At 44.8% G+C, this 26,630-nt stretch overlaps 1 protein-coding gene across 2 annotated transcripts in view; it reads right to left on the bottom strand.

Annotated features, from left to right (window-relative positions):
• SMYD1 (SET and MYND domain containing 1) overlaps window positions 1–26,630 on the bottom strand; it is a 46,381-nt gene that overhangs the window by 1,660 nt on the left and 18,091 nt on the right. The window contains exons 3-9 of one of the 2 annotated variants that reach the window (XM_032776865.2): window positions 23,990–24,203; window positions 20,689–20,819; window positions 17,146–17,184; window positions 12,385–12,577; window positions 5,319–5,411; window positions 4,191–4,354; window positions 468–636 (exon numbers count right to left, since the gene is read on the bottom strand). In XM_032776865.2, coding sequence (XP_032632756.1) covers window positions 468–636; window positions 4,191–4,354; window positions 5,319–5,411; window positions 12,385–12,577; window positions 17,146–17,184; window positions 20,689–20,819; window positions 23,990–24,203 — 1,003 coding nt within the window. The remainder of the gene's footprint in view (window positions 1–467; window positions 637–4,190; window positions 4,355–5,318; window positions 5,412–12,384; window positions 12,578–17,145; window positions 17,185–20,688; window positions 20,820–23,989; window positions 24,204–26,630) is intronic. The other variant, XM_032776866.2, reaches the window with a different exon arrangement.

The raw sequence follows: 26,630 nt of genomic DNA, 5'->3' as shown, positions 1-26,630 counted from the left end.
GAAACACTTTGTTTTGAATTGACATTTTTACTTTAAAATGTCAACTTTTTGTCAAAACATCTGTTAGATATGAACATTTTCGCTTCAAATCAACATTCCAAAATGAAACATTTCATTTTGAATCAACATCTTTTTCAACATTTCCAATTTTTTTTATCGCTTTTAATTCCATGAAAGTTTTCAATTCTGTATTTTGACTTTTTCTCCCAATTGGGATGAAAACCAATGTTAAAATGTTGGAATGTCCCAGAGGTTAGGAATTCCATTTTCCAACCAGCTCTAGTGAAATCTAATGGAAAACATATTAACATCACACTGCATGAAGCAAGCTTTATATGAGCAGTTCCCAGCTTTTTAGGCATCTGCTTCACCATTTATTTAAATTTTACTCTTCATATACGACAACAAACCAGATTACACAGACACATGTCAAAGTGGGAACTGTCCAAGAGACTCTGGCCACTTACCTCCAAGTCTTTGGTGATTGGGTGGGTAGGTCCATGGGTCACCAGAAGAATAGCATAGGCTTTGCAGATCATGCCGTGCCCTGCTTCAATGAGACTGGCATGCCAGTGGGTCACCCCTGCCCGCATCACTGCCATCCCTAACTGTGCATTGTTGGGATGGTATATTTTCCTGGGAAAACATTGAGAAATTTCACTGTGGTGAGAATCTAACTTTCCAAATGTAAATATTACCCGAAAACACTGTTTGCTGAGGGCCAGATTCTGTCACGCTTACTCACACTGGGCGGTACCTCTGTGGTAAACGTCTGTCTCAAATCTGGGACTTAGAGTTCAACATCCGAGTGTTTACTGTGAACCTCCCCCAAGCTTATACCCAGCTTGGATCTTATCTCGCTGCCACCAACTGGGATTTTAGGGCTCCTGGTCACCCCGAGTCACCCCAACCTTTCCCTGGGGGACCCCCAAGACCCAGAACCCCTGGGTCTCCCTATCTCAACGGGAAAACAAGCTCCTCCCCCTTGTCTCCTCGTTATCTGCTTCCCGCTTCCCTCCCTGGTGAGGCACTGTGGCGATGCGAGACTTAACGCCTTTGAAGGCACAACGAGAGGGAAATCACCCTCCCGGACGATGCATTCAACTCTGTAAGCTGAATGTAAAGCGATTGTTCTCCCCGCTTTGCCTGTAGCGCGTCCCCAGGAAACCAAAAACCTCAACCAGGTTTTAAAAAGAAACTTTATATAAAAAGAAAGAAAATACAGAAAATATAACCCCCTGCATTAAGTTGTCAATACAGACTCTTGCTTATAAGAATTATGAATAACCAGTCTGAGTCAAAAGATAGCCAAATTAAACCAGTCCAGCACAGTACCACACACATGTAAATACAACACAAAGCATATAACAACCTATTTGCCTTGTTGCCTTTGTACTCACACTTTGTAGGAGAATGTTAGAAAGAAATAGGAGTTAGCAGGAAAGCTGTTTCCTCCATAGCCGGGAGAAACAAAAGACACAGAGTACACAATTCCCGCCCCTGACTTTTAAAAAATCCAGTTCTCTGATTGGTCCTCTGGTCAGATGTTTGGTTCCCTTTGTTCACCCTTTACAGGTAAAAGAAAATTAACCCTTACCTATCTACTTATGACAATCTCAATCTGTAAGTAGCCCCACTGAAATCAGTCAAACTGCTAGAAGTGGGAGCTACTACTTGGTGTGGCAGAACCTGGCTGGGAACAAACAACATGCTGAGAGCGAAGTCTGTTAAGCTCTGATACAGGCTCTGAAGGTTTGTAACACTACATGCCATCGATATAACTGCAATCAGGATCCGGTGCTATGCCCCTAATATTGCAGTTCCAGCACAGTGAGCAATTGTTTGAATTTACATTTAAACCTAGCTCTTATGTAGCTTTTTTCATTTGTGGATCTCAAAGCACTTTGCAAAGGAAGGAAAGTTTCATTGTCCCCATTTTACAGATGGCGACTCTGAGTCACAGCGAGGTGAAATGACTTTCCTCATGTCACCTAGCAGATCAGCGGCAAAGCCAGGACTTAAATGTAGGTTCCATTTCCAGGCTTATGATCCTCCCCCTGGATCACGTGGCCTCTCATAAAACAACAGTGGTCAATGGCATTTAAAATGAAACTGGACAAAATGGCAAACACCACACTCCTGAGAACAATTTTTCTTTGACGAGAGGATGAATTAGGTGACACGATAGGCCTTTTCTACTTCTAAGGTCTATGATTTTACAACCTGTGATTTCTAAGAATCTGTGCTCACTTTGTCATTTGAGCTACACTTAATATGAGGGAGGAAAAACAAAAATTGCAGAGCCTTAGGTGTGGTCTACACTGGGGGGTGGGGATCGAACTAAGATACGCAACTTCAGCGACACTATTCATGCAGCTGAAGTCAAAAGAATCTTAGTTCAACTTACCTGGCTGTCCTCATGGCGGCAAGTTGACTGCCGCGGCTCCCCCGTCGACGCTGCTTACTCCTCCTGCCAAGGTGGAGTACGGGCGTCGATTCAAGGATCAATTTATTGCATATAGATGAGACGCAATAAATCAATCCCCGATAGATCATTACCTGCCAGATTGGGTACCCTTAGCCTGAACAGGATAAAACCCAACCCACTTTTCCACAGCTTTACTGGCTTTGCAGTAGAAACTTGGCTTAGTCAGTAAAAAAGTAGATACAGAGTGTTCAAAGGAGACAGCAATGTCCATCATGTATGATCGAGCTGTCCAAAAGGAGATCATATTAAAATTATCACAACATGGGGGAAGCACCTAGATAAGATGCTGCTGGGCTGCTAAGATGGAAGGAAATTCTAGATGGTTTGAGGCTCTTTCTAGACCAACTGGGTATTTGTTTCTGGCCAATCACCTCTTGATGGCCAGCAGTTGGAAGGAAGGAAGGCAGCTTCCAGGTGGAGATGCTCCAACAAAACAAGATACTATCTCACAATGGAAAAGCTCAACAGTCAAAACAAGTTTGAATATATATTATTTCCTAAAGGCCTGTCCCCTAACCCCCATCAGTTGAATCCTTTAAAATGGGACTGGGCCAAGCCACCTGCAGGGGATCAGAAGGGGATTTCCCTCTCTCCCATGTATTCTGGGAGAGTTTTTTTTATCTTCTTCCTCTGAAGCATCAGGGATGCCACAGGGGACACTGGGCGAGATGGGCCAGGGCTCTGGGGTAGCATCAAGCATTTGTTCTCTCAGGGGCTTGGCTGACTGGTTCTTGCTGTCATGCAGAGAGTCTAACTGATCGCCATGTGTGTGGTCAGGAAGGAATTTTCCCCCAGGTCGAATTGGCAGGGACCTTGGGGATTTTGCATCTTCCTCTGCAGCTAGGAATGCAGGTGATTTGCCAGGATTATCTGGGTGTATCTCATTTAATCATTTCCCTGCCATTGTGCGGGCCTCAGGCACAGGTGCACCTCAGTCTCTCCTGCTCTCTGCCTGTCGCACATAATACTCCAGTCTTCCATGAGTTTCATTTACTTTGGTCTGACTTCACTTGTTGGGTTTAGTCCTGGGTGAGTGTTGGTGGCCTGTGATATACAGAAGGTTACACTGGATGATCTAGTGGTCCATTCTGGCCTTAAACACTGACTGTGACACTCAGGAATAAACTGCAAGGAACAATTACTAGCAGGAACAAGGGCTAGATGTGACCTGAAGTGGTACACAGTAAAAGGGCAAGACAAAAATATGCATTTGGTGACACCTGTGCAACCCACCAGCAGTTTTCTTATCACAGTAGCATCTCTTTACTAGTCAGAGATCACATTCTAGGAGTACAGCTTGTTCTTTATATAATGATAGGTCTTCTCCGTGTCTAATTTTTCTGACACCATCTAAGCGGCTCTGGGCAGCTTCTCAGACAAAAGAGATGGGTTAATGAAACCTGTTCAGTTCCCCTCTGAAGTTATATGCAGATACATTGAAAAATGATCCTGTTTTGGAACTTTCCATTCACAAAGTGAGTAAAACTCTTTCTCTCTTTGCTGATAAAAGCAGGGCCTGATTCTGAGCTCAGTTATACAGGTTTTACACTAAGGTCACTCTGTTGACCTTAGTGGACTTATTCCTGTTTTACACCATTGTAAAGTGAGAGCAGAGTCAGGTCCAGATTCTTTGTAGAAATGTCTTAATTAAATTATAGAATCAAAAAGAGCCACCGTGAAAACGGGCGATTTGATTACATACATGTAACCATCAACCATCCTCTTTGCATAGCCTGATGCTTCCTCGAACATCTGGAGGTAGGAGAGCACTTCCGAAGCGATGCTCAGGATTCTCAGCAGGTAGATGTTAGTGTCTCCCAGTACGGGCTCTTGTTTCTTCAGACATTCACGACAGAGCTTCACAACCTAGGCACCCATGAAAGGCAAATGAGTTCAAGAGAACGTCACAGTATTGCCTGCCCTAGAATTGCACATCCGCCATGACAGAGAGCTGTATTTTGTATGTTTCACATTTATCCTATTTGCTCAATAGCTGCTCTGCAGAGAAAGTCAGTCATAAACAAGCGAGGAAAGTAAGAGTGAAGGGTGCAAATGTAACCCACTGGTGAGTGAGTCACAGGTTTTCCCTGTGTCCCCATCCGCAAAGGACATGAGACTATTTCAGCCTCACCTAGGGAGTCTTGGCTCTTAGCTCATGCTTGTAGCTCTGGAGATCCCTGGAGTGCTGGCCAAGATGGCAGCCACCACACAAACTTTCCTCCAATCACTAATGGGCATCAGCAGAGAGATGGGATCAGAGTGACACCAGCTCCGAACCTCTCACGTGCTGGTGAAGGGTGGATCCAGCATCAGCCCTGGAGGTTCAGTCTCATCCTCTGTGAGATGGATCAGAGGGGAAACACTAGATCTGATCCCCTTGGACACCAAGGGAGTTTGGATCCAGCTCAGAACCCTTGTGACTTGGTCCCATCCCGGTTTCATCACCCTGGAGAGAGAATGAGAGAGTTCTGGCGAGATGGGCAGCCCCAGTGGAAGGGTCACTCATTGGCAGGCTGTGAACATAGTGGTGGAGGACGTGGGCAGAAGAGAATGAATGAGCCAGGGAGGAATGAAGTGGATACTGGTGAATTTTTTCAGTGTATTCATTTATTGTCTGCCCCATGAACACTGACATCAGTAAACTGACCCATCAGCTTGAGTATGCAACTAGTGCCCCTGTCTGCAGGACGGTTTCACTAATATGACAATACAAATATCGTCAGAGTCCGCCCAATGGCTTGGTGAGATCAGCTGCCTCAGGAGAGAGCCAGGCCTGCTTCCTTTCCCTGAAGTTCTGCAGCAACGAGAGACCAAAGATACTGTGACTTACTTCATGGTAGACCCCCTCGGAGCGGGCCTTGTTGATCTTCTCCAGGGTGTCCTTGGAGAACTGAAGAACTTCCTTCACTACGTCTTGGGAGGGCTGGGGACAGCATTGGAAAGCTATTGAAATGAATTCACTTCTGAAGTAACACCCATGCTCCCCGGACTAGAACCAGCTGCCATACTGAGGTCCTGAAGCTTGCTACCATTGAACTCAATAGTAAAACTGCCACTGATTTCAACGGGAGCAGATCAGTCCCTACCTGTACTAACCTACAGTGTCACTCAGAGATGCTAATGCATATATATGGCCTGATTGTGCTCTCACTGGGATAGGAGTGTGGGGGCGTGGAGGGATCTGAATAGTTTGGGGGGCTTGGTTTTGTTTGTTTGTTCATGCAAAATGTCAAAAGTTAGTGACTGGCAATTGGGAGATTCTTGCAAACCTTACGGGGGAATGAAAAAGACTGAGCATGGGAGACAGAAAACAGGCTGCCCTCAGTGGGGTTACATGGAGTCATCAGGTGCTCCATGTGCACAATGTATGGCAAGATTGGGGCCATGGACTGAAACTTCCATGGAGTTATACCAGGGAGGAATTTAACCCCATATTTTATTTACATACTGGAAAAAATGTCAGCATTTGGGCCAAAATATGACTTCCCACCTGGCCTTGAAAGCATGCTCCTTCCATCTCTCCATGCTGGAATGCCAGTTGCAAGCATTCCAAAACCACAAGTCAGGCCCCCAAAATATTGAGATTGTCTTAAAAAATCATGCAATTTAAAAACTAATTAATGTTGTGTTCTTTTTCTTTGCCTTCTGGTTTTTGAGTTTCTGGGGTTCCCACTTCTTTGCAATAAGAACAGCAATACTGGGTCAGACCAAAGGTCCATCCGGCCCAATATCTTGTCTTCTGACAGTGGCCAGTGCCACTTGCCCCGGAGGGGATGAACAGAGAAGATAATCATCAAGTGATCCATCGCCTGTCGCTCATTCCCAGCTTCTGGCAAACAGAGGCTACGGACACCATCCTTGCCCAGCCTGGCTAATAGCCATTGATGGACCTATCCTCCATGAATTTATCTAGCTCTTTTTTGAACTCTGTATAGTCTTGGCCTTCACAACATTCTCTGGCAAGGAGTTCCACAGGTTGATTTTGTGTTGTGTAAAGAAATACTTCCTTTTGTTTGTTTTAAATCTGCTGCCACACCAGTCATGATTTTATAGACCTCTATCATAACCGCCCCGCCAGTAATCTCTTTTCCAAGCTGAAAAGTCCTAGTCCTATTAATCTCTTCTCATATGGAAGCTGTTCCATACCCCTAATCATTTTTGTTGCCATTTTTTTTTATCCTTTTCCAATTCCAACGTATTTTTTTTGAGACGGGGCGACCACATCTGCATACATTATTCAAGATGTAGGTGTACCATGGATTTATATGGAGGCAATATAATATTTTCTGTTTTATTATTTATCCCTTTATTAATGATTCCCAATATTCTGTTAGCTTTTTTTTTTTTTATACTGTCACTGCATATTGAGTGGATGTTTTCAGAGAACTATCCATAATGACTCCGAGATCTCTTTTTTGAGTGGTAACAGCTAATTTAGACCACATCATTTTATATGTATAGTTGGGATTATGTTTTCCAATGTGCATTACTTTGCATTCATCAACATTGAATTTTATCTGTCGTTTTGTTGCCAAGTCACCTAGTTTTGAGAGACCCTTTTGCAGCTCTCCGCAATCTGCCTGGGACTCTTCATAGTCTGCTTCGAAATTAATTATCTTGCTGATTTTTACATCATCTGCAAATTTTGCCACCTTACTGTTTACCCCTTTCTCCCGATCATTTATGAATATGTTGAATAGGACTGGTCACAGTACAAACCCCTGGGGGACACCACTATTTACCTCTCTCCATTCTGAAAACTTACCATTTATTCTTACCCTTTGTTTCCTATCTTTTAACCAGTTACCAAGCCATGAGAGGACCTTCTCTCTTATTCCATGAGATCTTACTCTGCTTAAGAGCCTTTGGTGAGGGACCTTGTCAAAAGCTTTCTGAAAATCTAAGTACACTATATCCACTGGATCCCCTTTGTCCACATGCTTGTTGACCCCCTCAAAGATTTCTAGCATATTGGTGAGGCATGGTTTACCTTTACAAAAACCATGTTAATTCTTCCCAAACAAATTATGTTCATCTATGTGTCTGAAAATTTTGTTGTTGACTATAGTTTCAACCAGTTTGCCCGGTACTGAAGTCAGGCTTACCAACCTGTAATTGCCGGGATCACCTTTGGAGCCCTTTTTAAAAATTGGTGTCACATTAGCGATCCTCCAGTCATTTGGTACAGAAGCTGATTTAAACGATAGGTTACGAACTACAGTTAGTAGCGCTGCAATTTCACCTTTGAGTTCCTTCAGAAGTCTTGGATGAATACCCTCTGGTCCTGGTAACTTATTACTGTTTAGTTTATCAATTTGTTCCAAAACTTCCTCTAATGACACCTCAATCTGGGACAGTTCCTCAGAGTTGTCACCTAAAAAGAATGGCTCAGGTTTGGGAATCTGCCTCACATCCTCAGCTGTGAAGACCAATGCAATGAATTCATTTAGTTTATCCTCAATGGCCTTATCATCCTTGAGTGATCCTTTAGCATCTCGATCTTCCAGTGGCCCCACTGGCTGTATAGCAGGCTTCCTGTTTGTGATGTACTTAAAAATAAATTGCTATTAATTTTTGTGTCTTTGTCTAGCTGTTCTTCATATTCTCTTTTGGTCTTCCTAATTAATTTTTTACATTTCATTTGCCAATATTTATGATACTTTCTATTTTCCTTACTAGGACTTAACTTCCACTTTTTAAAGGATGCCTTTTTGCCTCTCATTGCTTTTTACTTTGTTGTTTAGCCATGGTGGCACTTTTTTGGTTCTCTTACTATGTTTTTAAATTTGGGCTATACATTTAAGTTTAGCCTCTTTTATGGTATCTTTAAAAAGTTTCTATGCAGCTTGCAGGTATTTCACTTTTTGCACTGTAGCTTTTAATTTCTGTTTCACTAACTTCCCCATTTTTGTGTAGTTCCCCTTTCTGAAATTCAACACTACAGTTTCCCCCGCAATCACAAGGGCTAGAAATCTACTTCTTTTGTTTCTAAGAAAAGCTGAAGTTGTTTTATAATCACATGATGCCTTGAGGTGGGGCTTCAAAAAAAACACCCTTTATTGTGAAATTCACAATAAAATTGACAACACTGTTATATGACCAAGAACCAAAGCAATAATCCTGGGTTTGTACCTGAGGAATAGATTTTGATCCCTCCTGAAAGAAGAAGGGGTTTGGATTCAACGCTCTAGGTTTGTCCCGTCGTTTGCTTTTAACATCTGGACTGCGGGAGGCTTGGAGAATCTTTCTGTTAGATTTTGCTAAATTTGTGGAAACAGACACCTGTGATCCTAATGACAGCCAGGCTGGAAATGTCCCTGAAAGTTTACAGTACGAGGAACAAGAATGGTCTTTTACTCGGAGTCTATATACAGAGTTATAGCTTAAAAGACTGAAACTACTGAAGATAACCATATTTTAACCCGGTTTTAAGCCTGAATAGTGCTTTTGGGATATGTCTACACTGCAGGTGAGAGAGCACGTCTCCCAGCCCAGGTAGACAGGCACATGCTAGCACTGCTCAAACTCACCCTAAAAATAACAATATGGACATTGTGGCACAGGCTAGCCACCAGATTGTGGTCGTGGGGCCAAGCAGGCTTGGACGCAGCCAGCCAGCTCATGCCACTACCTGTGCCTCAACATCCACACTGCTATTTTTAGCATGCTAATTCAAGCAGAGCTAGTGTATGTCTTTTCTAGTCCAGTTGGGGCTCACACCTCCTGGCTGCTGTGTAGACGTACCCTTGGGGTTCTAGCCTGTCCTGCAGACTTTGTTGAAAAGGCATTTTGATGTCAATGCAAGTTGTTTTGGCTGAGTAAGGGACTCCTATAATGGGCACTTGAAATGTCACTTAAACTGTAGCAGCATATGCTTGGGGGGAAGGGGGGCGGAGGGGCTATCCCATTTGCCTACATGAATTGTCAAATGAAAGCTGTTTCCTGCCTTCACTAAGACCCTAATCCCGGTCCCACTGAAATCGATGGAAGCTTTGCCACTCATTTGAAAGGGTGAAGGATCAGAGAATGGAACAGCTGTTGGGTATGTAAACTGTCATTCCAGTATATATTCAGAGGGCATTTTCCATTCAGCTGTGAGGGCTGCTACTAACCAGGGACTGAGCCTGAATTCGGAGAATGTAGAAAAGCTGGGCAGCAAGCAGACATTGTCTCCTGTTAAGGTCAATACCAAGATTGATTACCTATGCATGGAGAGTATTTTTAATACGTAAAATCCCAGGCCTTGCATAGGTGCAGGGAGATTTTTCCATGAGGGCACTAAAAGATATGGAAAATATTCACCCTGAAAGTGACACATGCTGACTGTATGTATAGCAGATCCCCAGTGACACACGGACACAGAGACACACAAGCCCTTGCTGCTCACTAAGGCTCTGTCTCTACCCTATGAGCAGCTGCAGAGGCATGGCTTAGCCCTGCTGAGTACAAGCCCACCTGAAAAGCAGTGGGTATGTGCCTCCGCTCCTGTACTGGCGCTATCATGACTACAGTGCTATTTATACACACCCTAGCTGGATGAGAACTAACACGAGTATATGCACATGAGCCGGGGAATCGCATTCCCTCACTCGTTGTGTAGATGTAGCCTAAAGGTTTACCAGCAGGTGCTATAGAAAGATCTCAGATTTCTGAATATATTGCTGGAGGTGTTCAGACCCCACAGTGATAAGTGTGGTACAAGCGACCACAGATACAGAATAGACACAGGTAATTTACTAGTGCACTATGAAATATTATCGTAAATAATAAAATGAAACAACAGTTTAATTTGCAGTGGTCTCCCAGCAGTTAGTAGGAGTTACGGGCTGCATGCAGCCCTTACTCAAGTGAGTGGTTCCTGGTTGTACAAGTAGTCCCCTCGACTTCAATTAGGGTCTGATCCTGTAAACCTTTACTTGCAGGAACAGTCCTAACAATATCAAGTACAAGACTCACATGGCAGGATCAAGCTTTTACTGATTTCAGTGATGCTACTTGCATGAGTGCAAAGTTGCAGGATTAGGTCCTTAAGGTAGCTCAGCTGTGCTTTGATTTAGAGGGGGGCTGATCATTGTGTGATGTGATGGGGCAAGGCCAGATGGCTACAGTAAAGTACTGAGAAACAGGTATGTTAGCCCCAGGCTAAACAAATCCCTAGGACCCTGGTAACCAAATGGCAGTTGCTCCAGGTTAATCAAGATGCCTGGGGCCAATTAAGATCTTTCTAGAAGGCAGTAGAGATAGCTACTTTAATTAGAACACCTGCAGCCAATCAAAGGCAGGCTAATCAGGGCACCTGGGTTTTAAAAAGGAGCTCACTCCAGTCAGGCAGGGAGGAGCCAGAGGAAAAGGAGTGTGAAGTGAGGAGCTGGGAGCAAGGAGCTGAGAGTGAGAGACGTTGTACTGCTGGAGGATAGGACAAGTGTTATCAGACACCAGGAGGAAGGTCCTGTGGTGAGGATAAAGAAGGTGTTTGGAGGAGGCCATGGGGAAATAGCCCAGGGAGTTGTAGCTGTCATGCAGCTGTTACAGGAGGCACTATAGACAGCTGCGATCCACAGGGCCCTGGGCTGGAACCTGGAGTAGAAGGCGGGCCTGGATTCCCCCGCAAACCTCCCAACTCCTGATCAGACACAGGAGGAGCTGACCCAGATTGTGGGTTCCTCAAAAGGGGAAGATCACTGAGGTGAGCAAATCTGCCAATAAGCACAGGACCCACCAAGGTAGAGGAGGAACTTTGTCACAGTGAATAAAACTAGTCTTCCAAGAACTCAAGTGAAGCTGAATAATAAACAAACACAAGTCACTATGCTTCACTATGCCTGTCATGTGAACTCCCCACAGAGAATCGATTCAATGCAGCCACTCACAAAGACCTAGCCAGGGGTTCTCATAACAATTTTTTTGGTAGTCTCAGAGTGTGGCCACCAACTCTTGCTGGTGGCCACTCAGACAATTTTTCCTAAAATACTTAATTAACTTTATGAAAAACAAATAAATATGCACATTTATGTGTCCAAATCATAGTAACTTATTTATGGAGGGTTTTTTTGGAGACTCAATAATCAAAATGTACAGTTATCTCTATTCTTTACTGGATCTAAACCGAATAGAAACACAAATAAGGTGCTTTGCATGTTCTTGTCTTTTTTTATCGTTGTTTCTTTTGCTTTTTTGATTGCATTTTTTTAGACTTGCTAGCTATTAAGTCTGCTTCTGTGAAAAGTGACATCTGTATGTTTTAATATCACTTTTCACAGCACCAGACTTGTTAGCTAGATGGGAGGCAGCGAAAGTGATATTAACAAACATTCAAATCTTACTTTTCACAGCAGATTTACTCAGACCTGGCAAGCTGGGGCACAAATTAAGCCTTGGATGGGGAGGTGAGTAGGGAGGCAACAGGGTGATAGAGGGGCAGGATCAGCTTGGGGATGGAGCCCGCCACAGTGCAGCCAAAGCCCTGCGCTCAGAGCCAGTGGCAGCAGCCCGCTGCTGCGCAGCTGGACCCTGCCATCTGCCATCCTGGGGCTGAAGCCAGAAGCCTGAGTCCCACCACCACTCCCAGGAAGTGGGGAACTCACACCAGCTGTCTGCTCCTCTGGTGTCTGTGGCTCCAGAGGTGGGCAGAATCCAACCCCTCCTGGCAGTCCCAGAGGAGGGGCCGCTGCTTTGCCCCTTCCCCCCAAACTACTACCCAAGAAAAGCCCCTGGCGGCCAAAACACTGACCTAGACCATGTGTTTGTAACCAGGGAAACTTACTTTTAACTCGGCTGGGCTAGCTCTGGCCTACCCAGTCTCCTATTACCTGGGCGGTAGCCCCTGCTGCAATACAAACAGTGAAGAAGAAGCATCGCCCCATGACTGAGAGCTGCTAACAAACTCAGTGATGTACCTTGTTTTCACCTTCTTTTACAGCCAGCATCAGATCATCTTTGATCCCTTTCTGGCAGTGCTCACACGTGCAGTCAAAATAGTACTGCTTCTGCAGCTGCTGCCTCCGCTCTTCGCTGACGTTGAGGAAATCAACATAGGAGACAGTCAGCTCTTCCCCAGGTGAGATCTTACCCAGCGCACGCAGCTCGATCCTGGTTTCAGACAGGAAGAGATATGGAGTTAGAAAGGGACAACTCAAGTCCAGGACACTGTTTGCAAAACAGAAAAGGACAATTTCCACTAAAGATCCTGCCTCCGATAAGCAAACTGTTGTCTTAAAGGACCACTTCAACCCTTCAAATACTGAAGAAAATACACATCTGTGCAGCACTTCAGCTATTCTAAATCACACTACAAAATGCCTTGTCCAAACCCTTCACCACCTCTTGCCCCTCTCTCGGTCCCAACCAGAAGTTCACTTGAAAGTAGTAAATGGCCTGAACTGTGATATTCAGATCTGGATCCACTTGTATAGTTAGGGGCTGAATCTAAGATACAAACTTTTATTATGTTTAAGGGTAGTGGGATGTGGATCTTTGGTTCCAGGCCATTGCTCTGTCCTGGTTTACTGGGGAATCTCCTCAAATGAAGACACCAACACTTGATAGTGCACAGCTACCACTAAAACTAGCCTTTCTGATTATGTCTGCACCCTGTGAATAAAAGCACAGACTAAACTGCCTCCTCACTCCATCCCAGCCCACCCCACCCAGGCCATACTGGACTCAGTGTAAAACATGGTGTGGATTCCTGAAAGGTGAGAGAGACTTTGTTGTTTCCAAAGCCCTGGATCAGGAATCTGAAAGTGACTTTCATGTCCCTTCACTCATCTCTACTCAAAGATTAAGCAAACCCTTCAGTGAAGATGGCCACGCTTCAAACGTACAGTGAGGCCAGTCTCACGTGGGCTTCAGGTTTCCTGACAAAACTGTCCCATGTTTCTAACTGCAAGCATGTTACTATTGTTTTTACTGACCATACAGAAAATACCAACTGCTACTACAGTATTCTGGTGAAAGCTGCGGAATGATGCCAGCCCACCCCCTTAAAGAGCCAGCACTTTGCATCTTCGTTTCATCCCCTAGCATGTGTTTAAAAGCCCTGGGATACTCAAAAGTCCACCACAGCTTGTTTCACTGGAGCAGGCCAAATTCTCCTCTGCTTTACACTGGTACAAGCCCCCTGACATGAATGGGCTGCTTTGGTGTGACTGAGAGGAGAAGTTAGCCCAACGGGGTTACTATCTAAGGGGGGGAAAGCTCCATATAGTGACTGTACATAAGGCCCTCGGAGATGGTTAAAAGTACTAGGTTGTTTCTATATATCTCTCCTCTATTTGACCCTTTTTGACTCTTCCCCCCCCCATCCACCTATTAGTAACTTCTTAGCACTAGATCACTACAGTTTTGGGAACAGAGCCCTAGGGCTGTTCCCGCAATGCCAGTTAGTGAGCAAAATGTATTTGTGCATTGCTAAGCATACTTACATATCAGCAAAATGGAGCTAGTCCAATGACCGGATCTACGGTACATACATTTTACCTTGTTTTAATCTATCACCATGCTCCCAATCCTGCTATTACTCAGCTGTTTAGTTGCATGACCCATCACAAAGGGCTGCGTACCTCTCTAGGAGGCCTGGGGATTTGTAGCTGTCATAAACAGATAGCTAAGGGTTAATGTCTCTTTCACCTGTAAAGGGTTAACAAATAACACCTGACCAGAGGACCAATCAGGAGACAAGATACTTTCAAATCTGGGTGCAGGGAAGCTTTTGTGTGTATTTTTTTTTTTTGTCACTCTCTCTGAGATTGACCACACGTACCTACAGGCTCTCTAATCTTCTGTTTAAATTTAGTGAGTACAAAGGTAGAAAGGCGGTTTAGTCTTTTTGATTGTCGTCTTTATTTGCAAATGTGTAGTTTGCTGGAAGTATTTTAATTTGTATTGTGCTGTGGGAGGAGGTTTTCTCTCTAGTTTTCTATAAGCTGAAAGACCCTGTAATATTCTATTTTGAATTTACAGTGATTATCTTTACTCTTCTTTCTTTTATTAAAAGTTTTTCTCTTTAAAAGATCTGATTGATTTTTTAACCTTTGTTAAGGCTCAAAGAAACTGAGTCTGTACTCATCAGAGAATTGGTGGGGAGAAGGGAGAGAGAGTTGGGGGGAGGTAAATTTCCTCTTTGTTTTAGATTCATGGAGCTTGAATCTGTACTGCCTCTGGGTGAGGGGGAAAGGGACATTCCTCCCTGTTTTAAGATTCAAGGAGGTTGAATCACAGTGATCTTCCAGGGTAACCCAGGGAGGGAAAGCCTAGGAGAGGCACTGGTGAGGGAAAGGGTTTACTTTCCTTGTGTTAAGGGGGGTTTGGGTCTTGGGGGTCCCCAGGGAAGGTTTTAGGGGGGACCAGAGTGTATCAGACACTCCAAGTCCTGATTGGTGGCAGCGCTACAAGAACTAGCTGGTAATTAAGCTTAGGGGAATTCATGCTGGTACCCCATCTTTTGGACTCTAAGGTTCAGATTGGGGAATTATACCATGACAGTAGCAAATGAGGTCTATACTTCAGCAAATCATGTCCAGAGAACCCCCCCCCCCTCAGCTCTCAGAGCAGGATAAAGCCCTACAGGGAGTGTTCACTGCCTTGAGAGCAGCAGTAACAACATTAGTTTGTAAACTGCAGAGCTAAATGGAGCAGCACACCAGACCTGAGCGGGAGGAAAGTGGGGCCTTGGGAAGTGAAACAATTCAAATAGCTATCCTCTTTTACTAAAGATTTGAGCCTGTCCCTATTGAAGTCAATAGCAACATTCCCGTTGACTTCAGCAGTACAGGGTAGGTCATATGGGAACTCCTGACTTTCACTGAAACAGTGGCACCTAGTGCAAATACAGCCAAAAGCATACCCACAGAATTTTCAAGAGATGGAGCAGATCTACTTCAGTGATTTTCATTGCTGCATTTTTCCAAGAGGATTAAAATTTGTGTAGGATAACTATGTCTTTTGACCATAAGTATGAAGTGAGTTCTAGCCCACAAAAGGTTATGCCCAATTAAATTTGTTAGTCTCTAAGGTGCCACAAAGACTCCTCATTTTTTTTCTTTATGCAGGGGTTGCAATTTTGAATCTCTCAGCCATAAAATTCTAGGACTGCTACCTAAGTTACTCATCCTGTTCGGCTGGCCCTGACCACCTGTTGGCATTAGATTATATCAACAGGCTATTTCATACTAGACTCATCACTGGACATGCTGTCAAAAAGGACAGTTATTAGTTATGTCACAAGAAAGTACTAAATTTACACAGAGTAAGGTGCAACCAGCTGTGACTCTAAGGAGAAAATGCATAAGGTACAGTATCCATGGTGAAGATTTACATATATGCACATCCCTTTTCAGACTTAGTGGGGCCTTAACTAAGGCCAATCATAAACTTGGAGAAACAAAATCAAGCTTTTGAACTCTGATGATGTTTTGGCAGCCCAAGCACAGTAGACATTTAGGTATTTTTAACCAGCCAGCTGTACTATAGAAGGAACTGGCAACATTTAGGGGAAAAAAAGAAATACCAGGAATTGTTTGGAGCTATACAGTTACAGGGACACTATCTAGTTGATAAGGGCTCAAAACAGGGTTTTTACAAGACTTTAAGATCAACAAAACTGCTCCCATGACCTTCCCTTCTTCCTCTAAGATTCCAATGAACTTGCAGTGTTTGTAACCGGAGCATTGCCCCAGTGTGCGGACACAAAACAGCCAGAAAGTGAAGTTGACCAGATATGATGTCTGTAAACAAACATGAAACTCACTAGTCTATTTTCATGGAAATGCACTGAGGAAACAAACAACATTAATGGTGAAAATCATTTAAAAATATTTCAGTTGTAATTTATGACAATGAATTGCCTGCTTGTTTTGGATGTAGATCCTATTGAAGTCAATGGAGCTCTGCTGGTTTACATGTGTTGAGATTCTGGATCATATATGTTAAGACAACAGTGTCTCTTTAAACTAAACAGATTGCAATATATCAAGTGCAATGAGGTAACCAGAGAATTAAAAAAAATTACACCTTTAAAAATCCTTTTAAAACATCACACAGGAAAATATTTTGAACAGGTAACAGTGGCATCGTAAAAAGGCATAACAGGAACAACTTTTAAAGGTAAAAATGGATAACATCTAAATCTCAGTGTATTGCCACTGTAGTCAGTGCATCCAGAGGGAACTGTTTGTTACAAAGAAACAGAGTATTTAGTTTGTCAGTAATGCAATCACTTCTCATCTCATAATAAACCGGGTTTTATTGCAATTATTTGGGGGTGGGCAAGGTTAGCAAGGCCTTGCTGGACTTTCATGCTCTTTCTGTAGTTGAGAGAACAGGAGTGCATAAAGGGAAATACTGAAGCAGGCAGGGGAAGGAAGGAAGGAGGAGACAGAGAGGACATTAACAAGTGGCAGGTCTGAGCATACTGAATAGTGTCAGCTTTTTTAAAAATCTACTACAAAATGCAGAGGTTACAAAGGGAGGCTTTGGGTTTAGTGGGACTTTACACGTGGGGGGGGAGGGAACATTTACATTCTGAGAATGGGTAGAGTGAAACTATCCACAAACCGAGGCAGCTTCAAGCCTCATCATTGTTGCTTGTGGCTTTTAGTTAACACAGGGTCAGAAGGGAAGGTCAAAGGGGAAGGATTATGCTTACAAGACCAACCCACCTCATCTGTGTGTGGAACATTGATCTTACAGCCTCATGACTGAAAGACAAAACAAACATCTGCAGTTTACACAGGTACACGTACGACACAAGCAAAATGGAATCGGCACATACAGTATATGGAACAGTAGCTGCTCACGGTCCGGGGGACATACAGGGGTCCCAGGGACAGACACGTATCTGATTGCAGGGTGGAGTCTGAAGTGATGTAGCTCTCTGCTGTCACTATACAGCTGCTGTAACCGAATCGGCCATCGGTGGCCTGGGGCAATTTCAGCTGGCAGCTGTCCTGGCACTGGGACTTAAGGAGCATTCTGCACAAGACTGCATGTGAGTGTCAAGGGGGGATCAGGTCTATCTGCAGTTAGTTTAGCCATGGGCAGGTGTTATCTGCTAGGATCTGGGCATATTTGGACAACCTCAGTCACTGGATGAGAAAGACTTATGTTTTGCAACATTATGGAAAGAATGGATCTGATTTTTTTTGATAAATCATGAATCACTCTATTGACACCAATAGATATACACTGGCTTAAAACCAGTGTGAAAGGAAAATCAAACCCAGTTATTAGAAACATAGAAATGATGATATCTAATCAGCCCCATTAAAAATAATGGCAAAATACCCATTGACTGTCATGGGAGCAGGCCCCATTACCTCTTACTGGTTTCAGAGGAAGACAAGAAACGGCCACAATGCACCTGGCTAATTGTGAGAGGGGTGGAGAGTGTCCTTCCTGACTCTGCTGAGTGGTCAGCAGATGTCCCGAGCATGATATTTGTTCACATGTTTACCCACTTTGAAAGCTTTGGTAAATTCATTGGGGGGAAAACTGCATAGAGGTCTGGAGAATACCAGTGTCTGGGACATTTTCTTTGAGAGGGGATTTGGGAGAGCGGTAACTAACCAGATAATAAACCATCTGTAAAGTCATAATTTAAACCATCTTAAATGTATGACTTTTCATGGAGAAAAACCCTCCACATTTTCCAGGGAAGTTAATTCTGAAATTCATCTTAACCTGCCAGCTTGGTTTGCCAGATGAACACTTGTTTCCTAAGCACTGTACTGAGACCTCCAACTCACTCCACACAGGGCCCTGGAAATCTAGAGCTAAAATAGTAATAGGTCTCAGGACCCACGAGAAACAGCAATGTTCCAAGCAAGGGTGCAGATTCTAAGCTCAGACATGTGGTGGGCATTAATGTGCATCTATGTAATCGAGTGCTGGTGTGCTCACACACTGCTAGTGTGCTCGCACTTCCTCAGCACAGCCCAGAGTATGGGGACCCAGGAGACCTTGTCTGTGACAGGACCTCACTGACATCACAATACAGGAGGGTAGGCTCTTACGAGCCCATGGAATAGGTGCACTTCCCCTGTGCCTGGCAGAGGCCAGCTCCAGAAGGAGTCCTGGCCCATGGCTGCACTGTCAGCATTTGGGAGCAAGGTGAGGGGAGACCACTGGACCAGCTGTCACATGGATTCTTGGGCCATCGCTCCCAATGGAGAGGGATACAGGTAGTGTGGAAGCTAGTCCTACAGCTGTGGCTGGACTAGCAAGCGTGGAAACGCTCCACTGCCATCCTGGGAGCAGAGAGGAAAAGTTCCTGCAGCCCAGGCCCTGGGTAGATCTGCAGTGTGCAGCCCAGTGCAGCCGTGTCATGTGGCAATGGCAAATAATCACAGAAGGAGTCACTTTCTTCTAGCACTGAACAAGGATATTTATTAGGAGCAGTGAAACAGTATTGTCCTGAAATCTACTTTTTCTTTGTTTCCCTAGAAAGTTTCTGCGTCAGAACATCCCCAACCCTCCTCCTGCCACGGATTAAAAAAACAATGCATGTACCCTCATTCATGGGGGAGGATCTGGGGTGTATGCACAGTAGCAGAGTCCTAAAGAGACAGGCCCGTGTTTGCCACACATCTGAGATTAGAATGCAGCTCAAAATATTCTCCATCTTTTGAAGGCAAACACTTGGCATGACAGATAGCTCTGCAAGTAACCCAGGCCTGGTGTGCAGTGCCTATTGAAAGTGAACTGAAATGCCTTTTTAAAAAAATAACCAAATGGTTTAAATTCAGTAATAGAACGTGTGCATGGGCATACATAACTGCCAAAGAGCCAAGATCAGATGTGAGAGTTGTTGATCTCACTACTTCGCTATCTATCTAGGTTCTTATAAGGTCACATCACCATGACATAGGTCTGATCCAAAGCCCACTGAAGTCAATGGAAAGTCTCCCATTGATCAGGCCCTATCTCCCCAAATCTAACAGTTACAAAGCAATTTCCTGCTCTTTTCTCATTCCCTATTGGGGGGCGTAGAAGCTTCAATGGTCGGTGGATGCCAGGAGGGTTACAGTCTGATTCCTGGCATCCCTAAAGCTCTCAGTTTTGGTGCATAAGGAAGATAATTAAGGGGACACCGTTAGGCTGATTTAGGCCCAACATTTAGTTTTTGTGAAAATAAGATGTGACAAACCCTATGAACGATACAGCCATTCTGAGGTTTTCTTATTTTAATTAAAGTGACAGCAGTTTGACTCGGATTTATATGCTGTGTGCCAGATCCCCAGCTAGTGTAACTCAGCATAGGTCAGTGTAAGTCAATGGAGCAATGCCCGTTCACACCAGCTGAGGATCTGGCCTTTCTTGTATGTTAAAATCTGCGGGCATGATCCCAAGAGGTGCTGAACACACACGCACCCCTCCCATTGACTTGGCTGGACAAATGTTCTGGCAGCTGGCAACCTACCAGCCCTGTCCAACTGGTCTGCTGGTGCTGTGTTTTCCACTGGAACTTACACAATCCCTTTCAGTCTCAGCTATTATTTTTAGCTGACCCCAGGAGGAATTGTGGGTGCTCGGCACTATATTTACATGAGCATCTCCATTCACATACATCAGTCACAACTGATATTAAGGTTCCACTTATAAATGGTTTATTAAGGGTTAATAAACGATTACTAGGTTTTATAACCATGTCAGACACATGAGTATTTTGTGTTATAGATGGTTAGAAACTCATTAAGGTATTATATGTGGTTACAAGCCACAGTTATAAGCAACCTATTGACCTGGACTCTGATAACAATTGCTTTACCATAAGCAATCCATTCACTGTAAATTATTTATAAGTGGAACCTTAATATAAAGTGTAACTGATATGTCTTGTTACTATTTTACTCCATTTGAGTGTTATGGGCCTGATCCAAAGCCCACTAAAATCAGTTGAAACAATGGCTTCAAGGGTTTGGACCAGGCCTTCTACATGTCTTTTGCGTATTTGTTTTGTGCACCAAAAAACAATAAGAATAACAACAACAAAAGACAGAAAAAGCAGCAGCCCTGCAGCTCACAACAAAGGGGTCTGGCTTTCCTGTGTCTAATATTTTGTTTTCCACAAACAAGCCAGAAGAAGAGGAAACCGAGGGATTTTCCCAAGGTGCACAACGTGAGGCTTGGGACCAAATCTGGAAAATGAGTCAAGCATTGGGGCAAACATCTCCCCTTGCCCCTTGGAATGGAAATATACTCACTTGCCGTTGTTGAATATGACAGTGCAGTTAGGCCAGCAGTCATGGTTCACCAGGCAGAGATTGGGGAAGACTCCCACGCCGACAGCCTGCAGTCCCCTTTGGTCACTCAGGGTGAAGCCATTGCAGTTTATCTAGCCCCCAAAACATAGGCAAAAAAAGTATTAGGGAAGGAGAATAATGGTGAAATCTTGGCCTTATTGAATTCAACGGGTGTTTTGCCATTGACTTACATGAGCCCCAGATAGCACCCTAGATTATGGAATATTTTTCACTGATTCTTCATAAAATGTGTATTTTCTGTGCTCCGGGCATAGGGGCGTGGCCTTCAAATTTTGGGAACAAGGGAGAGATACACACAGGGAGTGCTAGAAACAGCATCCTTTGCCTGGACAAAACACGAGAAAGTTCACAATGCAGAACTCTAGCAGACAGACTGCATGATCTAAAGCAAACACTGCAAAATACTGTCTGCTAATATTTATTCCCATTTGTAAATGCTGTTGCTTTGAATGTGTTCAAGCCCATTTTGTGTTCACTTTCTGCAAATATTCTAGCAAACAAGTCACGTGGGAAAAGGGACTTTTAAGCAATTTGTGCAGAACAGTCACAGGAAGCAAATTCCGAACTTGTGAGAGTACCTGGATCAACCTAATTCTACAGGCTACACTCACTCAATCTGAGAACACAATGTCACGTGACCTCTGTATCCAAATAAAAATAACCCAGTTCGTAATGACTTTCGCCTACCACATCCTGGCAACTCCCAAATGATCGACAAACTGAGAATTATTTGCAGTCATTATTCAGTGACTAATTTCAGTCACAAAAAACATAGGCTGTTCTAAGACAATTCAAAGACAGAAAATGAGGGGAAATCCGTCAAATGAACTGTTCACTAGATAATAATTCACTCAACTACTATCTGTTTTATTTCCTTTCCTGGCCTCCCTGATCCTATCCTCCAGCCAAGGACCAGCAGAGTGTAGTCTAGCAGTTAGCAGAGGTGAGAGGGATTCTGGACTCTGTTATTCCTGCCACTGACCCATTGGACAGGTTCCCTCTGCTGCAGCAGCACAGAGGGAGCAGAGACTGGCTGCATCACCCTAGCCGGGGATTCCCCCAGCAGGCTGAGCATCAGCATACCCAATTCCTATGCAATCCTCCCATTGGCTCCTGGTGCAGGGAGAAGGAATCACTGGAGCACACTCTGTCCATCTGTCCTCAGCTGGTGATGGTTCTTTGGGACTGTTTATGTTACAGCATCCTCATGTCGACTCTCACCAGTACCAGGGCCAGGCAGAGAATCAGAGTCATAACTGGTTCACTGCGGCCCACAGGCGCCGACTTTCTCATTTCCTTGGGGGAGCTCGACCCCTGTTCCGCCCCAGGCCGTGCTCCCCACTCCACTCCTTCCCCCAAGGCCCCACCCTACCCCACCTCTTCCTGTCCCTACCCTACCCCCACCCTGCTTCTTCCTGCCCCTGCTCCATCCCCATCCCACCCCACCTTTTCCCACCCCCGCTCTGCTGCCACCCCATCCCCTTCTGTCTTCTCCTCGGAGTGTGCCCCGCCTTTGCTCTGCCCCATCCCGCCCAGTGCCTCCTGCCCACCTCTGAACAGCTGATCTGCAGCAGATGGGAGGGAGTGGGAGGGGCTGATCGACAGGGCCACCGATGGGTGCTGAGCACCAACTTTTTTTTCCATGGGTGCTCCAGCCCCAGACTTACTTTCTGTAGTCCACTTTGATTGAATTGGCCTCGTTAGCACTACAAAAAGTAATTTTCCCTCTGTTAACATTCACCCCTTCTTGTCAACTGTTGAGAATAGGCCACTTCACCTTGATTGACACTTGATTAACCCGGGAACCAATCCCTGCAATACCCCATTGCCAACTCTGTCCACATATCTAGTCCAGTCACACCATCATAGGACCTAACCACATCAGCTACACTATCAGGGGCTCATTCACCTGCACATCTACCAATGTAATATACGCCATCATGTGCCAGCAGTGCCCCTCTGCCATGTATATTGGCCAAACCAGACAGTCTCTACACGAAAGAATAAATAGACACAAGTCAGATATCAAAATTGTAACATGCAAAAACCAATAGGAGAGCACTTCAATCTCCCTGGACACTTCAACAAAAAAACTTCAAAAACAGACTTCAAGGAGAAACTGCAGAACTGGAATTAATTTGCAAACTGGACATCGTCAAAATTAGGCCTGAATAAAGACTGGGAGTGGCTGGGTCACTACAAAAAGTAATTTTCCCTCTGTTGACATTCACCCCTTCTTGTCAACTGTTGAGAATAGGCCACTTCTACCTTGATTGAATTGGCCTCGTTAGCACTGACCCCCCACTTGGTAAGGCAACTCCCATCTTTTCATGTGTGGTAATATATATACTGTTTCCTGTATTTTTAACTCTATGCATCTGATGAAGTGGGGTTTAGCCCAAGAAAACTTGTGCCTAAATAAATTTGTTAGCCTCTAAGTGCCACAAGGACTCCTCACTGTTTTTCCTCATTGTTTGTAAAGGGTTGGGAAAGCATCTAGTGAAAAGTGCAAACTACTTTACTGGAAAGTGTTGTTCTGACCACACCTAACTACTTATGCATATGCATGAGGTTTTCAACCCTCTTTTCTTTATTTGTACATCCACACCCTGTGAATACTGGGGTGACCCATTTTACATAGGTTCTTTCTTAGTTCCTCTTATTCTCATAGCAGCTACACACAACATGTACCCTGCAGTCAGGACAGGACATTCCATGATTTTACAAACAGATGTCTCATGATCTTGGACAACAGCTTGCAGTTTATTGCAATCTCGATTTCCATAATGTTAACTATTGGCACATCTTTTTCAGTAGTCTTGTGGACCTACTGACGTAGGGTTATTCCTACGTCATCCACTCATGTCAAGCGTTCTTAAGTCTATGGCCTAGTTTGTCTAAGCAAAGATCTTACAGGCCTCAGCCTGTAGGCTTGCATTCCAGCCATGCTTTACTTATGTATGTAATACACACTCATCACTCCTAAATACTTGTCAATCTTATAATTCTATAATCCTGCAATTTAAATCTATTTAGCATACATTGATTATATATGCAACAGCATATGCCTTGACCATAACGCCATATAGCACAATGATAAATGGATGATAAAATGAACTAATTGGCTACAGGAGTCAGTGGCAGAAGGCTCATTTTCAGCCTTCTTTGTGAACTCAGCATAGCCCTCGTCCTTGGGCATTATAAATAGCTCTCGCTTTGTTCTCCCAGGAGGCTGACATACCACTCCAAATATATGAGAGATGTACTGCATGCCAAACTGCTGGCTCTGGGGGGGCCAGAAGTTGAGGAAACTCTCCACGTCGGCTCTCAGCTCTTTCTTCTCCTCTTCTCCAAAGTTCTCCACGTGGTTCTGCAAGTCGTCGATGGAGACCAAGCAGCCCTCCGTAAGGCCACCTCCCTCTCTCTCTATCCTCCACATGATGCGGGCTGCCAGCCTGGCCAATACAGAAGCATGTTAGGAAACTCTAGTGTGCTAGTGCAATTCACAGACAATCAAACCCAGGCCCAGCAAGGTGGCAGGGACTGAATAGAGGCCATCACACTGCAATAGGGCAAAGCAGGGGTAGGATTTGGCCTTGATGAATTTCTCATCTGGAATTAGTTCAATCAAGCTCCCTTTGCAGGTAGCTACCAAAACAACTGAACATGCCCTTCAAAGCACTGAAGGAAAACAATGCAGAGACTTAAAGGAGAAAAGTGACGAGAATTTTCTGTTGTTCGTGTCCTCTCTCTAGTTGTGTAAAGTAAAGCATGAAACTCTTAAACCAGGGAGTTTGATAATTTTTTTGTTTTCAAAACATGGTACAAAATGTATCAACTTGTGGTTCTAGTTACAGTGTTTATCTGGCCCTCATTGCCTGGGTATCTGAGCACCTCACACTCTTTAATGTATACATCCTCCAAGGGCAGGGAGTGGGTGCTACTACCCTCATTTTACAGATGGGGAACTGAAATAGACTAAGTGTCTTGTCCAAGATCACAGAGGAAGTCCATGGCAGAGCAGGGGATTGAACCTAGGTCTCCAGCCACACTCTAACCACTAGTCAATTCTTCCTCTAGAGAGTTATTGAGATGAGAAATGGCACATTCTTATTCACCCACTCTCCACTCACCCCACGCACCCACTCTCCACTCCACTCTACGTATATCCTCTGGGATTCCAGCACCACCCCTGGCAGAGCTCCCAGAGCTAGTGGCTTCCCAGTGGACCTCCGTGAAGGGGGATCCCCCTGCGGAGTGGAGCCATTGAAGGATAATGCACCCTGAGCTCCACAGGCCCTGTGGGTGGACAATGTGCACAGTGCGACTGTTAATGCCACTTTAAAAGTGGCAATGAGGTCTCCATCCTTCCTCTGCTTGTCCTTCAGGCTGAACACCCACACTGGTGGTTGGCAACACACACTCCAATGCCAGCGCCGTCTGAGTGATTGCTAGCCCCTGGAGCTATGTTTGCCACTAGCTAACAATACCTTTCAGTCTCATGTATCACAAGGGGTATTTTTAAACAGAGGCTATTAATAGCTAGCCTGATAAGTGAAGGAACTCGACAGACTAAACCCAGGGAAAGCAGGTGGCAATTCCATGTCCTAGCGAAAGCCAACCTGCCTTTTAACTTCTCATTTTAAGGGGAGATTAACTTGCTTCACTGCAGAAATGTTTGTTATTTTCTGGATGGCGAGAGCTGTCAACTTTGCTGTTGGAAGGAACGGCTTTTAGACATACCTTCCTTAGGGCTACCAGCAGATTCCCCAATTTACTTGGAGAGGTTAAGTGAAAGGCCAAAGCTATTCTCAGCTCTCCTCACCGCTCTAAGCTGTCTGTTCCCGCAACTCCAAACATTCAGTAGCTTCCCAAGCAATGAATGGATTTTCCTCTCCTCTGCTGCATTATTTATACAGGGCTGGAAGTGTACACAGCACTGTTCAGTAGGTGATTGGGGTTGGACAAAGAGCAGGTCCCTGCCCCAAAGAGGATGTATGGGTACACCAGTGTGACACAATACAAAACAAACACTGAGTGGCATACGGTCAGGGTCAGATGGTACAACAGGTCCATCTCCCAAGAGGCCCTAGGTCTCAGAGGCCCCCAAAGCTCTTCCAAGCAATGGCAGATCACACGCAGAGTTCAGGGCCCAACAGAACTTCGAGTCCCAGTTCTATCGGGAAGGCCCGACTGCTGGAGAAGAGTGAGGACAGGGATTCAGGTGGGGTCAGGCTTGACTCAGCTGTCCAGTTTTTGAATACAGTGTGCTTCTGTGACAGCCGTCCTCTTGGCCAACACAACAGGGGCCTCCACAGCTACAAGCACGAGCTGCTACAGGTTGAGCTAGAGCTCCTCTAATGAGTGGGTTACGCTACAGCATTACGTTACCCGAGACAGCCTGTAAGGCCCAACATGTTTGCGTGCTGAATTCAAACATCCGCGACAGTAAATAGCAGGTGGGCAGTGCAGGTGGCAGGCCAGGAATTGAGAATCACAGCCAGGGCTGGCTCCAGTTTTTTTGCCGCCCCAAGCAGCGAAGGAAACAAAAAAAAAAAGGAAGAAAAATCCGATTGAGCTGGTGCCAAAGAGCCGCTGAAGAGGAAGAGAGGGAGTGAAGGACCCGCCGCCAAATTGCCGCCAAAGAGCCAGATGTGCCACCCCAATAATGGATGGAGTGCTGCCCCTTTCTATTGGCCGCCCCAGGCACCTGCTTCCTTTGCTGGTGCCTGGAGCCGACCCTCGTCATAGCAAAGGGAAGAGAGAAAAGGGACTCTCCTCATCCTATCCCTCTTGGTGATGCAGTACACAGAGCATAACCCCTTCCCAGAGCGCCTTCAGAAACCCCTTCTGTCTCCTTTCCCTGGAGGCCCTCACCTGCT

The sequence above is a fragment of the Chelonoidis abingdonii genome, chromosome 5, assembly GCF_003597395.2.
Source record: "Chelonoidis abingdonii isolate Lonesome George chromosome 5, CheloAbing_2.0, whole genome shotgun sequence".
NCBI classification, from domain to species: domain Eukaryota; kingdom Metazoa; phylum Chordata; order Testudines; family Testudinidae; genus Chelonoidis; species Chelonoidis abingdonii.
This window is presented reverse-complemented; position numbering and strand designations above follow the sequence as displayed.